Below are 17,212 nucleotides of genomic sequence, written 5' to 3' on the forward strand. Positions count from 1 at the left end.
GCTCCTTAAGGTTTTGAGTAAGTTCATTTTATTTACTATATACACACACATGCTAGGTGCTATTTAACACCGTCTAACATATAAATTATATTAATATAATGCAGTAACCATTGGATTTGCATCATTATTTTGCCCAAGCGAGGAGAAGCAGTGGTCCTCGACTCATACGCTATGATAGAGATAGATACATAGATTTCATAGGCATTATACAAAGGTAAGACATTCCTTGACAGGACATATATGCATGTTCAGATTTTATGTACCTAAGTTGTATTACTAACTCTTGTCTTTATATTCTTAAAGCGTGTACAAGCTTAACATACGAAGAGGCAGGCCCATATCTGGAGTTGTATAACTAACTCTTGTCTTTATATCTTGACTAATAGTTTGACTATTAATTTTTTATTTTTATAATGCAAAGTTTATATGGTTGGATTCGTAATCAAATATACTCTACAATGATTAAATAATATAAGATAAATAAATATGGTCAAATAATAACACCGTGTCAAGTCACATCATGTCTTATAAAGATAAATGGAGGGAGTATTTTTTTAGCAGTAGAAAAGGGAGTAGAGAATTTTTTAGTAGAGGTAGTAGGTTGTTCCCCATTTGCATTACTTGGAAACCACAAAATGGTGTTTTAAAGTATTTTGAACATCTGAATTCATTACAGAAAGCATAAGCACCACACAGCAGACAACAGCAAAAACACAAACCACACACAATCCTACTGGACTTTACTCTACCCAATCAAACCTTCTTACATTCATATAAATAGGAAACGTTGGATGTTTGCGTATGGTGCTCTCGAATGCAGATTCTACAGCCCTTCTGTCGGATTCCTCGACACCACCATCTGCTGCCCCAATTCTCACAGCAATCTCCTTGAGGTTTAACAAGTGTTCAACGCCAGAAATCATATGCGAATATATCTCATCTCTGTGGAAATTGAAACAAACCTTCAACCTACGAAGATTAGGCAGTGCTTCTTCCCGAAAGGCTATGCAAAGAGCACTACACCTATATTTGAAGTACTTGAGAACTGGAAATTCCCCACTATTGAATACAACACCTTCTGCATTGGGCTGCCGAACGTACAGCGAGAGAACAGTGAGACCAGGCAATCCAGTGAGGATATCAATATCACTCCTCAGCAATACTCTGACAACAATTTTCAAAACGCAGAGTTTGCGGAGTTTTCCAATCCACTCAGGAAGTCTGGAAAAGGTGCAAATAGGCGGCAACTCAAGTCTCTGAAGAAACATGGGAGTGGAGAATATGGCACTTGAGTGATCAACGAACATTGTCATGCCTACAGCACCATGAGCCAGTGTGAGAGATTTCAAGTTGGCTAGTCTCCCAAAAGAAGAGGCCAGAGCTACGAGTTTTCTCTTCAGATGCTCATGAGACACTTCCTTGGAACAGGTGAGATGAAGATCTCTTAGATTTATGAGCTCACCAAGGCTCTGCACATTGTCTTCAGAGTTGTATCCAAGGTCAAAACACTTCAACGTTTGTAGAGATGTGATGAGGCCAATCCGATCAGGTAGTTTTGTCCCATCTCGAATGCCCAAATGCAACAAGCCTGGGAGATGAACAATATCATTTGGAACAGCTGACTCTTTTGCATCTATTTCCAGCATTTTTTCATTGAGAACTGCAGAAACTCTTGCATCTATTTCCAGTATTTCCAAGAACTTTAACCCCTGTATCTCGGATGGTAATTCCACGTAGATTTGACTTGAAATCTTCAAATATCTCAGCAGGCATAACCCGCAGATTCTTGATAGGTTGACACTAGTGCAATCATCCTTATTGCCCCAAAATTCAAGAATTAGAACCCGAAGAAGCTTAAATTCTATGACAGAAGGCATACACCTGGGGAGTCCAAAAAAGGCAAGTGATCGAACTTGTGACACTCTTATACCTTCCGGTTCGGTTGCATACTGGGCGCAACTGTAGTGTAGGGACAATCGACGGGCTTTCATTAAAAACATAGCATTAGTCCGAGAGTAATCTACTGCAGTGATAAAATTCTCTTGTCTAGACTTATATGTAATAAGATCAAGAACAACATGGTGTACTGTACAAGATAGCACCTCATTATTGTAGTTAATTTTCTCAGGTTGAATCATTCCCCTTTTGACCAGCTCATTAAAATAATTCTCTGCAACTCCCTCATTTCCTTTTGTTGTAGTAATAAAACCTTCAGCTGCCCATTGCTTTAGCAAATCATCCTTCCAGATGGTGCATCCCACTGGATACATGGTAAGATATAGCAAGCATGTCTTTAACTCTTGAGGAAGATTATTGTAACAAATGCTTACTATTTGTTTAAGCATATCTTCCAAAGAAAGATTTTCCAGAGTGGACAGAACACTTTGCAGCAGTTGGTGCCATATATCTGAGTTATCTCGCAAGCTTGCAAAAAGACCAGCTGCAGAGATGATTGCTAATGGCAAACCACCACATTCTTTTAACATTCTGAAGATCAATGGATCAGGAAATTGATTGTCAGAACTAAAAGCTCTATCTAAGAATAAATTTTCAGAATCCTGACTCCCAAGGGGCTTCATTTCAAAAGTATCAACGGTGTGGTAACCAGAGCATTCGAGCGCTATATTTTTTACTTCACATGTTATTATTACTCTACTGCAATTACTACCATTTGGAAAAACATTTTTAATGATATCCCATGCTTCTGCTTCCCATAAATCATCAATTACAATAAAATACCTGCAGAACAATCATAAAAAGAAATAATCATGTAAGTGTTAATGCAAACAAATGTAGCATATAGAAACACTGCAAACATAAGTTGCAATGAAAAAAAAAGCAAAAATTTAATTTTACTCCCCTCACCTATCCACTTTGTCCGCTTGATTTAGACTCACCTTACTCCCCTAAACTATTTCATTTGGTCCAATCTACCCCCTAATTAGATTTTTCTTTTTTGTTTCTCCATGTATGAGTTGAATTTTGAGTTCAAATTTTGTGAGCAGATATAAAACATAATGCCTTATGTAAAAGATTATACTAAGAATGTTTCATGGTTATTTTCATAGGTTAGAAATATTTAATACAAAATTGATCTTAGATATACAAAACTGTACAAAAAGTAATCATTAAAAATTTCTAAAAGTATTTTTTAACGTAGAGCATCAAGTTATAAGTCAAGCGACAAAATCTGAAATTAAAAATCAACTTGTACGCGAAGTTATAAGTCAAGTTACATGCTATATAAGACGTAATTGAAGTATCCTACTTTATAATACTATGCATGTTGTGCTTGTTAAGTATTTTGATTTCTTCTGTTGGATAAAATCATTGAATATGATAAAATTCTCTCCAACTTTCCAAAGTACTTGATCATGAAGTTTGTTCAAGCTTATGATGTACCAAACACTATCTTCTCTATGAGATCTGCATTGGACATAAGACTATGTATTTTTAGGGAGTATTCAAACAAGTACATAAACTTGGGTGCCTATTTCCTTCTAGTTGGTCAATTTTTTTTACATGACCTATAAGTGGTATAAAGTTTTTAAATTATACATAGTACCTATAAATGATGGTAAATCTTAAGTACATAAACTTGACCTTCAACTATTACGAACTAACAAGGATGTAAGACTCACTTGTAAGTAGTATAATAAAGTTACACACGCAAGACGTTAACTTGTTTTTTTAATAATGGATAGACAAGACGTTAACTTGTAAGAACATATAAAAAAATTTGTAGCTACAATCATTGACTTCTACACCATACAAACAAATTTGTCGCCCAGCCTACAAACAGAATTGTGCTAATTCAAATATTTCAGGGTTGCAAATGACCTTTGGAGCTAACAAATATCCTACAATTGAAGATAAGATTTGTAGGATATTAGAAGTAAGTACTTAACTACCATGTTGCACGAGCAGGACAAAAATTTACCTCTTATCTTCGAGGTGCTTCCTAATGTTTTCAATGTCGCCTTGAACTGAGCAGGCATACAGATTTTGTTTATTAGGCCGCAGAATTTGATAGAGTAGTTCCTGAAGAAGTCTACTTATGTCAGGATTCCGTGACACCCGTATGAAAGCCCGGCAATCAAATTTCCCACCGAGTTCACGATACAATTCTTTAGCAAGGGTTGTTTTACCGATCCCTGCAGGTCCAAAAATACACAACACTTTCAACTGTTGTTCTGCTTGGTTGGTGAGCCACATGGTAAGTTCTTTCTTTGGTCCCTCGATACCAATAGGATCGGCAACAACTTTATAAACCAATGTGATCCGACTGCTACGGCCAGAGAACACAGACCTAGGCTTCGAGACGCAACCATCAAGCTGGTACCTTGCATGCCGTTCGCTTGCCTCCCACAGCAGAGTCCTGAGCTCTGCAACTCTTACGATCCTCGTTGACAGCTTGAGCATACTGGGAAGCCCACGAATCTTAAGACGTGCAACCCTGAGCTTGGGGGCATGGATGGATCTCGGCTTCTCATTGGCAGCGTTGTGCGACAACATCATGAAGTCGATGCTGTCCTCAATATCATACGAGAGCTCACGCACCTCTTCCATCCAGTATTTCGCCTTACTGTTGTGGGAATCTGCCATCAACTGCTCCATGTGGGCGTCCCTTATTTCTTCCAGATCCTCCACGAGAAGCTTGATTGCGTGCTTTAGTGAGCTCCGAAGAGGGTACTTGGGATCCAGCAGAATACCGAGCTTCCTAAAAAGAGAGCCCATTGCACCCAGAGAAGAACTAACTGGTGCCTCCATGGTGCCCTGAGTTGAATTCGTCATGCCCTGAAAAGCATAGCGAAGTTTCCACTTAATGCTCTTTGCGCATCCACAACAAATGCAAATCCATGTGGAGTGGAAGGCAGGAAGGTCACATATGAGTCTAACTTGGAAAAAGATAGTAGATGAATCATACAAATTGGAGACTCGTTTTGAAATCTATATATTAATTCTATGCTAGAAAAAATATAACTCCTAGAAGTCTCACAAAAATGAGAAAGCATCTAGCTGGCAATTCTATATATTCTAATTGCCATCAAAAATATTAACCATTGAATCTATATTGTTTCCTTAAAAATTCCTTACCTCCATCATTATGAAAATCCTCTAAAGTAACCTCTAAATATGTATTGCAATTACTCATCCTACCATTGTGAAAAATAACTTAAAGTAACCTCAAATTTTATCTAAATTATCCACCTGTATTATTATGAAAAAATAATTTAAGATAACCATCTGAATCTGCATCTAAATTAGTCATCTCTACCATTGAATTACTATAAAGTAACCCTAGATTATACATTACATGCTAGAAATATAGATAAATACTAAAAATTGTCACAAAAATAAAAAAATATTCAGCCATTGATACGGTAAACTCTAATCATTATTAACAATAACAGAAAATATTTTTTCTGTTTTCTAAAAACTTACCCACCTCTACTCTAAATCTATTACAATTATAAGAATGTACTTCAGTACTTATATGTGTGGTGTGTTAGAATATGAACAAGTTAGTGAGAGGAAATGTAAGCAATTTTGATTAGCTTCGGGTCCTCAATTTATTATGAACTACTACCACTAGCTCGTGTAGAAGCATGGGTTGATAGACTAGCATATATAAAGTTAAAAGCATGCAATGTTTAAAAACAATTATTGAGCTTCATGCACCGATTAGTTACACTAAAAAACCTAAGCTGGTAGGGCAATACAAATGGTTCACTTATATTTTAACAGACTTTACCTCATTTAGGGGCTCCCTCGGGCCTTAGACAAATGAGAATAAGTATACCATGTTTTATATAGCTACAAGCAATGACAACTTTGTGTGCAAAATTGACATTGGTTGCTGCAACAGCAACAGATTTCATGTGGAAACAAATGTGCCAACATTAGCTATGGTATGGAAGAGATGTACGTATGGGCTTTTGAGAGGAAGGTGTAACATGAGATGGTGGAAGAGGTTCTATGGAAAATGAGAATCCCGCCGAAAATTAGAATCTTTTGGTGGAGAACCCTTAATAATTTCCTGCCAGCAATGGCAGAACTCAAACACCGACACGTGGAGCAGGAAAGTCACTGCAAGGCGTGTAGTGCAGCGGTTGAAGATCTCTTTCATGTGGCCATTGTCTGCCCTTCTGCAAAGAGATTTTGGCAAGCAGTGAAAGACATTGCAGGGACAAAATTGCCTGAACTGCACGCGGGTACCTGAATGAGAGATGTTCTTTCAGGGCAAGCGTACTCATCGACACACGCATGCCTGATGCCTCTTCATATGTGGGTTCTGGTCTCTGCGGCTGAAATAGGAGACGTCGCCGCCAGCATGGAGCATGAGGTGAATGTTGCCCACCACCACGGACAGCTCAATGTCATCCAGTTGGGGGAAGTTTGATCCACGCGTGATGTCCGTCCAGTTGAGGGGCGGATCCCCACGCCCGACGAGTGATCCGTCTCTGCACCATGGAGGATGACATCGCCAACCTTGAAGCTCTAGGGTGCGCATGGTGCTTGGGGCCCTGGCAGGGGCAGAAGGCAGTGTCACGGTAGAGGAACCACTGCTAGGGGCGGCGAATTACCGATTCCACCACCTGTGTTGCCGCGTCCACTTTGGGGACTGCGTCCAAACCCCGGGGAGGAGGGCCGAGAGGGGGTGTCACCACTCTCTACCTAGTGGTTCACTCACGAACCTAGCATGGCTAGCAATCACATTGTTGTTCCTCAGATGGAGGTTGCTGGGGGTGTCTAGGTAGCTCTTCTGGTGCGCGGCGATGATGACACCATGTTGTCCTCTCCAGACAAAGGAAGCTAAGATCCCCATCGGGTTGGCCATCATGCCCACAGCAATCTCGATGTGGTGCTTGTTCTAGTGCTCGAGGCGGTTGTCCTTAAGGGAGACAGTGGCGAAGAGGCTTGCAGGGGAAGAGCAGTTGGCGGGGTGGGTAGTGAAAGGCTGAAAGCCAATGAAGGACACCGACTGCAGGACACACTGGCATCATCTCGGGACCCACAAGGGGCCTAGGAGCTAGGCCAGCCGGGCCAGCTCCCCGGCCAAAAGGAGGATGGAGCCCACCAGGCATGGTAGGAGTGGTCCCGCCATTCATGGCGGATGGGGAGGCATGGTTCGAGCTAGGATATAGGGTGGATGGGTGCAGTGGGGGCCAAGCCCGGCACCCGGAGTCCCTCGTGAGCAAGACAGGTTGCTCATGCATAAATGAGGCATGATGGTGATGGCGCTTGACGCAGTCGAGGAGCCGGTGCCCCAAACACCCACACCGACGACAGCAAAGAGGATTGCAGCAAGCGAAGATGGAGTGGTTAAGGGCGAGGCAGCGGCATACAAGTGGGGGAGGGAGGAGTGGAAGGACGCTAGTGCAAGTGGGTAAGGATGGGGGTAGAGCAGCATGCAAGAAGGACCGTGCACTAGTCGAAGCAAGATGACAGGCGGGCCTGTAGTCGGGGCAGCATGACGATATAGCACCAGCCTCAGGCGGCTGACGTGGATGACTCAGATGAACAAGGCATCAGGATTGGCGTGAGATATACCCCGTGCAGGATGCAAAGCGGGGCGGAGAATTAACTGGTACGCGATGGGGCAGCAGGCGCCAGCGCACATCGGAGGGGGAAGGTGGATGCGACGTGTCGGCAGAAGGGCGCCCGTGACCCGTTACGGTAGTCATAGACCCCGATCCAACAGTGGCTGACAAAGGGAGAAAGGTCTCCCGAGACAACCGGCCTCTCCCGCGGCCGCGGAGCACCCAGGGAGAAAGGTCGTGAATGACCAGAGCTTGGTGGGGCAGGTGAGCGGGGAGTCCGGCGAGAGCAGAGCAATCACAGGCCCGAGCAGCACAGCAACACGGCGGTGCCGAACGGGCCATGCAGGGGCTCCCCCCTCCCCTGTAGAGCTTAAGGGCCATGCGCAGCCTCCAGACGCCGTCGAGCGCCACGGAGGTGATGCTTGCGACCAGCCGACCACCGAGGTGACACCAGCCACGGGGCGAAGAGCGGGAAGCAGACATTACCCACCATTGGATGGGGAAGCTGGGCTGGTGTGCTTGTGGCCGTCAGGGCTGAGGCGGCGTGGCCAGCGGGCTGGGAGGCAACGGAGGGAGGAGGGGCTGTGGGCCGACGGTGCCGGAGCAGCATGACTGGCGGGCTGGGGGTTGGGCGGAGGCTCGCCCAGAGCGCGAGCCCCTACCATTCTTCATAATCTCCATTGTTGTTTCTGAACATCGGGCTTCACACCAGGCTCAATGGGTAATTGGGTATGTTAAGCACAAGAGGAAGTGGAGCTCAAGCCGGTAGACATCCAGCAGCTTGCTAGTCTCAGAATAGGGGGCTGTATATGCAGCCACTAGGGGGGTGTATATATAGCGAATATATATGCAGCCTGCAGCCACTTAATGGATTTCCATCATCTCGAAGTGAAATAAACTGCAGGAGTACCTCAGTGCTACTCTCCCCGTGTTCCTCGGATACATTGAGAGCTTGATCGACGCCGTCGACTGCAGGCATCTGGCTCGCCGCTGCCGCCGCCGCGGGTGGTGGTGGTGGTGCCAGCTGTACTTGTTGCTGTTGGTAGCAGTGGAGAGCTTGATCGACGCCGCCGGCCGGGTTGAGCGGCCGGCAGTCGAAGGACTTCAGCGTGCCGGTGCTGATGTACACGCGGCACACCCTGAACTCGTTCCGCAGCTGCACGCCGATCAGTAGTGACCATAATTATCAATACATAATTAATTACCATCGTCATAAATGCACAGCCACATCGCATGCGGCACGTACCCTGACAGGCGCCCCTGCAGCCAGCAGCAGCGGCGCGCCATCGGCGGCCTTGTACTCGTTCATCTTCCAGCGGGTCTTTTTGCCCATGGGGGCGCGGCCCTCGTAGAAGACCATGGTGCGCTTCTCCCCGATGACGCGGTTGGCCGGCGCCGAGTAGACGTAGGACGCCACCTCCGCGGCCTTCCAGTACCCCGACGGCGTGGTGCGCGCCGGCCGGCCGCCGTGCAGCTCCCGCTCCGCCCACGGGCAGAAGAAGAACCACTGCTCCTTGTCGCCCACGTTCGCGACTCCGGCCATCGCTGCATGCATCGATAGTATATGACATGTTGCGCATCATATATGTAGTCATCGTGATCATCCGATCGAGAGGAGATCGATGAACTACGACCACGACTAACCCTGGAGCTCGGAGGGATGGTATCTGTAGATGTCGACGACGGGGATGAAGTGCTCGACTTGTGGCATGGTGCCGGCGAGGCGGTGGCGGAGGTAGAAGCTCAGCAGCTCCTCCTCCGTCGGGTAGAACCGGTACCCCGGCGGGAGCGGCGGATCACTACTACTTCCACTTCCCATTGTTCTCTGCAATAGCATGAGCTCGATCGATCTTATTTCCTCCAACAAATTGAAGATCATGAAGACACAAAATCCCGTAAAAACCAATTCAGTTTGATAGTAAAATAAGTTTCGCATGTATGAATTCCAGGTTTGCAGCTAATTACTTAATTTGGGAAATCACCCATTTCCACCTACACCTTTTTAGTGACTGCCTAAGCATGCTTTGCTTCCTTGGAAGTAACCAATGTTTAGATTAGTACTATTAATTAACTTACATCAGTGCTACTCTCTCCAGGTTCCTCATCAACATTGGTTTGATGCAGAGATGGTGCTGCAGACACCTCCATCGACTTCACCTGATCCACCAACTTGGTTACAGGGCTGGTCACCTACAAAGCAAATTGAATTTCATGAAGAACAAAAAATCCCATAACAACCAGTTCAGTTTGATAAAAAAATAAGTTTTCATATATGATTTCAAGGTTTCCAGCTAATTACTTAATTTGAGGAATTACCCATTACACATACGCTTTTTTGTTACTACAAGTATAAACTTTTTTATTACAAGACTTTTCCACGTGTAACTGTGGTAAAATATTTATTAGCTTATTACTCAATCAGGGATGCTGTTAAGAAAATTCCGGGTTAGTGAACACTGACTTCTGAATTCTGTTTCTAAAAAGATGTCCCTAGAATTTTAGAAGAACACATTCTAGGAGACTTGTTACAGGCCGGGTTAGAGTATGAACAATGATCTACAAAGTGTCCATTGCTGATAATAAAGATCGCCATTTGTTTTCCTTTTTTGAGATGACTATTGTCTGTATAGGTAAAATGGTAACGACGGGAAGAAAACCCCGCGTATTTCCACTGCGCTAGGTACATAGCATCCATATGGGCATTTGCTTCTCCTTTCATTTATATAAAAAATAAAATCAGTAAAGAAATCCCCTCCTATTTCATCAAAAACATATGGGCATTTGCTAGAAAATGAACACGCACGGGAAATCAGTAAAGGAATCAGAGAGAGAGCAAAGATAAGAAATTTTGATTACTTGTCTGTTATATTTATCCACAAACTTCTAATACTTAGAATTGCATTATATCTGGGACTGAATTTGAATGCTAGAATTTTGTTCTTTCTGAGACGGTTAGAGTAAGTAATTATCTTTCCTACTCAAACCAGCATATGGTGGGTAATTAATCAGACGAAAATTTATTGAGCCCATTACAAGAAAAAGAAAAAAAGAACAGAGGAATTAAGGAAGCAGTAATCAATATGAGCCAGCAGCCTTTGGAAACATGAATTCCTCTGTATATCAATGTGCATGCAGATCAGTTTGTACCTCTTGGTAGGGTGACAGCAGATCATCTTCTTCTAGCCGTGCGGTTTGAAGAGTGGGATGTTTGGGATGGACTGTAGCCGCGTGCACCAACGCAGCTTCCACCTCCTCCACCTCTGAAGCACGGGCATTTCCACAGTTCACATATGCAGTGACTATCTGGAGCGAACTTCTTCCGATATTCTCGAAACCAAGCAGCTTGTCAAAACCAAACAGGGTCGTCGCATCTTTTAGGAACCGCACATGGACGTCAAAACTAAGGGATTCAAGACTTGGCATGATAGTAGATTCTATCCTGCTGCTGCTTCTGCACTTGCTGCCGTGCGGATCAAACCAGATAGATGTATTATATAGGTGTAAGGTTCTCAAATTCCGAAAGTATCCAACATTCTCAGTAAGAATCTTTATGACTAGTAATTTGGTGTCACACGAATGCAGCTTGAGGCAACGGAGCTCTGGCAATCTCGCAAGGGTTTCCACGTCCTGCTCTTTCATAACTAGCACTTTCAAACACAGGTAGGAGAGGTTCGGAGCAAGTGATGAATTAATCCACCCCGGAAGTCCAGAAAACACGATCCATTCCAAACGCAGGAAACGGAGATGCTGACAGGTGACGAATCCTGCATCGGTCATCCTGCAGTTACCTAGCAATGAAAAGGCGAGCTCCCTTTGAGCCTCCCTCAAAGTTTTGGCCATGGGTGAAGAAGGAGAAGGAGAAGAAAAGAGAAGGGTTGAAGGAATAGGAGAGGAACCGAACGAGGAAGGGAGAGATGGGTGAGCCTCCTCTATGTTCAGGTACCTGATCTTGTGCAGATTGCCTATGGACTCAAGCAAAGTTCTCCCCATGCTCTCACTCGTACCATCAATCATAGTCCGTAGCACCCTCAGTTCTCTCAGCAGGCCCAGCTCCTTCACAAAATGCATTCTAGCATTAGCAGTAGGGTGTATCGCCAGCTCTTGCAATGAGGTCAGCTTACCGATCAAGCCAGCCGGCACTCTTGTTTCGCAATCAGATCGTAGGCAAACAAGTTGCGTCAGCAGTCCCACCCCGTTTGGAAGCTCCTTCACGAAACTTCCCCGTAAATCCAGTGTCTGCAGAAATTTTAGATATCTTACTTTCCTGGGCAGCTCGATAAGACCTAGGCCAAGCCCAAGGTACCTCAGCTGAAGTAAACTCCAAAGATGATCCAGCATACCTTCTTCACGGCCTTCCTCAGCACGACAGTTTATCATATCTAACACACGTAAACATGGGAAGCGTGGGAATGATGCACCAAAATCGCACTGACTGGCAAAAAGGGATCTCACTTTCGACACATCAACATTAGTAGTTAGCTGACTGCTGTTGTGCCTTTCAAAACACTTCAAGAGTAACCTGCGAGCAATGCTCCTCGGAAGTTTCTGTCGCTCACGACCATCCAATACAGTGGAAAAATTTTCATCCGTCGATAAGCTACGGATCAAATCAAGAACCATAATGTTAACAGAGCAAGCATCTACGTACCCTTCATATTCTGTTTCCTCTGCCTGGATCAAGCCTCTATTTATCAATTCATTAAAGTAACGCTCCCCAAGCTCAAATAATCCTACCCCTGGTTCTGCATGGATGAAACCTTCAGCTATCCACATCCATATCAAACTATTTTTTTCTATCATATGATTTTCCGAAAATGTGCTTAGATACAGTAAGCAAGCCTTTAGGCGTGAAGGAAGATCGTAGTAGCTAAAACTCAATATCCTTCTGGCATTTTCTACATCATCATAATTGTCTGTATTCCCAAAACCAAAAGAGTAGTATACCTCAGACCACTCCTCCTCTGGTTTATTGGCCAACAAACTAGCTATTGTTATGATAGCTAATGGCAAACCACAGCATTTCTTCAAAAACAGTTCACATGTCTCAGCTGATGGCCTATCCAAATGCTTCCCGTCACCAGCAAACATTCTTGCATAAAATAATTTTTCAGATTTCTCGGGAGAAAGTGGTTGCATGTCGTAAACGTCATCTGCATATGTGGCCACTCCAAAAATACGAGTAGTTATGACTACTCTACTTCGACAATCACTGTCTTGCAGAGCACATTTGATTAATTTCCATGATTGGATGTCCCATATATCATCAATAATAATGAAACACCTATACATTCACATGAGAGCGCAATAGATGGTAATTAAAAGTATAAGACATCATATAACGAACAGAAAAAATAAACACTATCAACCATAAAAGAGCAGGTGATTCCAAGTTGAAAGGATTGAACAAGATTTGGAAATGCACGTGATTAACTAAGCGATCTACCTCTGGATGTTGTGCTTCTTCTGTGGACCTCAGCAACAATAACTTGCCAGTATGCTACACAATGGGATTTGAACACCCCCCCCCCCACCCCGCCCCCCACACCCACCCACCCTCATGCAATGCCTCCTTGCCATCCCACCTAGATTATGTTCCTAATAGAAATCTTTATTCCACTCAATACTTATTTGACAAAACTTTAGATGATTATTTAGTATCTAAATAACTTCAAATTAAAAGGTTGTCAACAACAAAAATTTTATATTTACAATTTTCGAATAAATTTCTTCATCCAACTAAGTATGAACATTTTATACATTTTATGAATATCTCGCTACAAACTCACAGATAAACACTTGCTTTCAAAGCTTTAGTCCAACTTATTAATCATTCTCTATATTATCATTTCATCATGTACTTACTACCTTTAGAGTTGATCTTTTATCTAACTTATGTACCATCATCTCACTATGTTATTAGTTCATTATTTTACTATACTATTATAGCGCCATAAGCTGATCACATCCAACTAAGCTTTTATAGCATTCTCAGCTCATAAACTGATCGCAAATAAAAGGGAAAAGAGTACGCAAACGATAGGAATGAATGAACAGCATCTTTATGATTGAGCTACTTTGTAACATTTGAGTGCAAACGAGCTTGCTACTTTTAAATTTGTAATAGTAATAATATGGCTATCTGGATTTTGCATGGAATTGTGTGGCTACCTACTAGTACACTTTAGGATTTGAAAAACATATTTGTATTTTATACAACTGATTATACTTCTTGATAAATATGCAAATTTACTTATTTTTGTTTACTGCTATTTTAAATCAATCTACATTTACGTTTAACACGGTAATTTCTAAGATTGGTTGAGATGGATCATGCCAGCTCCTTCATCCTTTATTAAGAAGTCCATTTTTGACCATCAAACTATCGATTGAGTTTGGTATTGGCCATGCAACATTCACATTTGGCCATCTTGATGGGTGGTTTCGCTGACGTGGACAACACGCGGTAGTGGAGCCTACATGTTAGCATTATCTTCTTCCCCTCCCTCTCTCCTTATATCTCCCTCTCTCTCCAACCAGTGAAATGGAGCTGCCGGCTCCGCTACAGCCTCCCGATTCGAAGCTCGCTTGCCGGATCTCGTTTCCACGACTGCCGCCAGCTCCTTCGCCGACACAAATCAAAGCCGCCCATGAGCTGCGCCGATCCAAGCTACGCTGCATCATTCCGCCGAGCACCTCCCTCCCAACTGCGGCTTGCTGCTCGGCCTCCACTCAAGCCCAATCGCCGCCCGCACGATGTCCTTCGCTGGCCCCTCCAGCACTGCTCCTCCCATAGCCAAGAAGGTGGAAGCTGACGGAGGTTAGGACAAGCAGTGGGGGAGATGGTGACGGAGAGGTGGAGTCGTGGAGCATGAGGAGACGGGCTGGAGAGGCGGCAGAGCTACGGGACAAGCAGCTCACCGCCGGCAGATGGTGTTCGCCAGTGATGGGTAGGTGGGCCACACTCAGCCACACGGGCTCTCCTGCTCCTCCGTGGCAGCGCCGCCCTTGAGCTCCACCGAGCGGCGACCCTTGGGCTCCTGACAGCGAAGGTGCATGAGCTCCTTTCGCCAGCAACTGCTGTCCGCCGCAGCAGCGGATTTGGGGTAGCGGATTTGCGACGACGGCATGAGAGGCGACGCGGTGTGAAGAAGGGAGGGAGGAAGAGAGAGAAGGAAGAAGAGAAGAGAGAGGAGAGAGAAAAAGGAGCTGACATGTAGGTCCCACTGCCGCATATCGTCCGCATAAGTGAAACCGCCTATCAAAACAGCTAGATGGCCAAATGTGAATGGTTTTGATAGTTGGATGATCAAAGACTTTTTGTTTTGGAGTTGCGTGGCCAAAACCAAACTCAGAATGGTTAAAAATGGACTTCTTCCTTCAATAAAATAAAGAAGATGTAAAGAATGAAACTATGCAGCTACTGAAACTAAAAGCTGCAATATATGTTATCAGCGAGCAGCATTGGGTCGGCGATTATACTCGTACCTCTTTTTCTCGACGAATTCCTTGAGTTTTTCCATGAGCTTCTTTACATCCAAAACATTCAGATCTGAATAATTAGCGTACCTTTTCTTGTCAAGATTAATGAGAATGTCTTTAAAGACTTTCATCATATCAGGATTCCGACCCACCGGGATGAAAGCCCCGCAATCGAAACCTGGTTTAAGCTGGTCATATACAGCTTTGGCAAGGGTGGTCTTGCCCAGTCCTCCGGATCCAGTAACAGAGACGATTTTGATCTTCTTATTGGACATATCAACGTCACCCCCTACCGACAGCATACTTATGAGCTCGTCCCTTGGTCCTTCGATGCCAACAAGATCTGTTGCCCTTATGTATCGAGTCGCGTTGCGAGGGTCGATGCTCGTTGCACCTACAGGCTTGGCAACAAAACTGTCGAGTCCGTACCTGTCACGCTTTGCTGCCAGCTTGTCGACCTTTTCGTAGATGTCGTGGATCTGGGTAGACAAGTTGCGGCGAGCCTTGCTCTTCTGGAACAGTTTGCCCACCTTTTCCTGGAGGCTTGTTTCCGTAGGCTCAGGGCCGCCGATGGGCACCAAGAATAATGCGTCGAGGGCGTCCTCCATATCGTAGGATGCCTCCCTGACATCGCGCGCCCAGAGCCTGACCAGCTCGTCCACGTCCAGCTCGTACGGTGGCACATCGCCAATCTCGCGGAGGACGGCGTACGCGGATTCGAGCTCCCGCAATAGAGACTCGATCGCCTTCCTCGCGTCCTTGTGGAGGCCGTACTCTTCCTTGAGCAGCTCAACCAGCTTGGGCAGCAGGCTCCCTATCGCCCCCGCTGCCAGATCCATGCTTGCAAGCTCGGTGTGTGGTTCCTGCGAGCAGCAGCTTCGTAAGTGCGGCTGATTTGTGTCCATAACAAGGTGAGCGAAGTGTAGTAGACAGCGAGAAAGGCTCACCCAAATTCGCCGTCGTCTGCTCTTGGCCTGAAGCGGGACGGAGGTCGGGGAATTAAGCCGCGCAGCAGCGGGAGCTTCACGCCCTTCTGGTACTGCTCTGTCCAGATCCAGCCCCCGGAAGAGGGTGGCTATCTTTGAGGGTTTGACGCCGGAGGCCCGGTGACTGGTGAGGATGCCACTCCGGGTGGGGGATTGGGGAATACAAGGGCGGAGCCAAGACGACGACGAAAAAAAAACACGCAGACGACCATTTCGATTGACGACAGGAGAAAAGTTATCTTTATGTCCTTTCAAAAAATAAGTTATCTCTATAGGCTTTTTTTTTCTTGATTAACCAGTGCGTGGGTCACCCGCATAAAAGGCGGCACGAGTCGCCAACCAGCTACCACGCACTACCGGAATATGGAAGTTTGCCATGTGTTCACGGCACATGGTGAAGCCAAAAAACACTCAGCAAAGGTTTTGCCGAAGGTTTTGCCGAGTATTATACTCGGCAAACAGTATACGGTAAACACAGTGCTAGCAAAAATTTCTTTGACGAGTGTTTTTTATCAGGCACTCGGCAAAGACTTTGCCGAGTGCTAATCTGACGCTTGGCAAAAAAAAAAAGCAATGTGACGACACAAAAATGGTCACGGCACGTTTGCCGAGTATCTAATGGTACGGGCACTCGGCAAACATGCCTTGTTTGCCGAGTGATTTTTCCAAAACACTTGGCAAAGATGCCATTTAGACCTAGAATGTAAAGAATTTTGGCCTCTTTGCCGAGTTTCACAGCCCACACACTTGGCAAAGATGACCATTTTAGGCCTAGAATGTAACACTCGGCAAAGCTGGCACATATAACCAGTTTATTTGGTTCAGTCATAGCCATGTACCACATTCAAATAAACATCACATCCATCATAGATAGTTCGCAATATGCATCACAGGTAATTCATATAGATATATCGACAACACATCACAAATGCAAATGAACTTCACAATCACAAATGCAAATAAACTTCAGAATTACAAGTACGTAGTTCCTAGAGACTCGAAACACACAAGTATACACTAATAAGGCTCACTGTGACCACGGTGGCCATTGGTCCTGCGAGTGTCCTACTCCAGGCTCATTCGATGCCGCTGATTGATTCTGCAAAAAGAAGAAGAGATAAATCATTCACAGTGATTGAGAACGAAACATACAAGTATTAGAAATAAACTAGCAACTAGAAATAGTGATTAATTATGCGAAAA

At 44.6% G+C, this 17,212-nt stretch overlaps 1 protein-coding gene across 1 annotated transcript; it reads right to left on the reverse strand.

The window, feature by feature from the left end:
• Nucleotides 1-594: 594 nt before the first annotated feature.
• On the reverse strand, nt 595-16,239 carry LOC117833187 (uncharacterized). Its single transcript, XM_034712612.2, has 9 exons — nt 15,971-16,239; nt 15,030-15,886; nt 10,692-12,825; nt 9,621-9,734; nt 9,189-9,369; nt 8,791-9,089; nt 8,455-8,700; nt 3,941-4,797; nt 595-2,739 (listed from the first exon to the last, which is right to left on the reverse strand). The coding sequence occupies exons 2-9, from the start codon at nt 15,860-15,862 to the stop codon at nt 741-743; spliced, it is 6,663 nt and encodes a 2,220-aa protein (XP_034568503.1). The 5' UTR covers nt 15,863-15,886; nt 15,971-16,239; the 3' UTR covers nt 595-740.
• Nucleotides 16,240-17,212: the final 973 nt, after the last annotated feature.

Source organism: Setaria viridis, chromosome 8 (genome assembly GCF_005286985.2).
Source record: "Setaria viridis chromosome 8, Setaria_viridis_v4.0, whole genome shotgun sequence".
NCBI classification, from domain to species: Eukaryota; Viridiplantae; Streptophyta; class Magnoliopsida; order Poales; family Poaceae; genus Setaria; species Setaria viridis.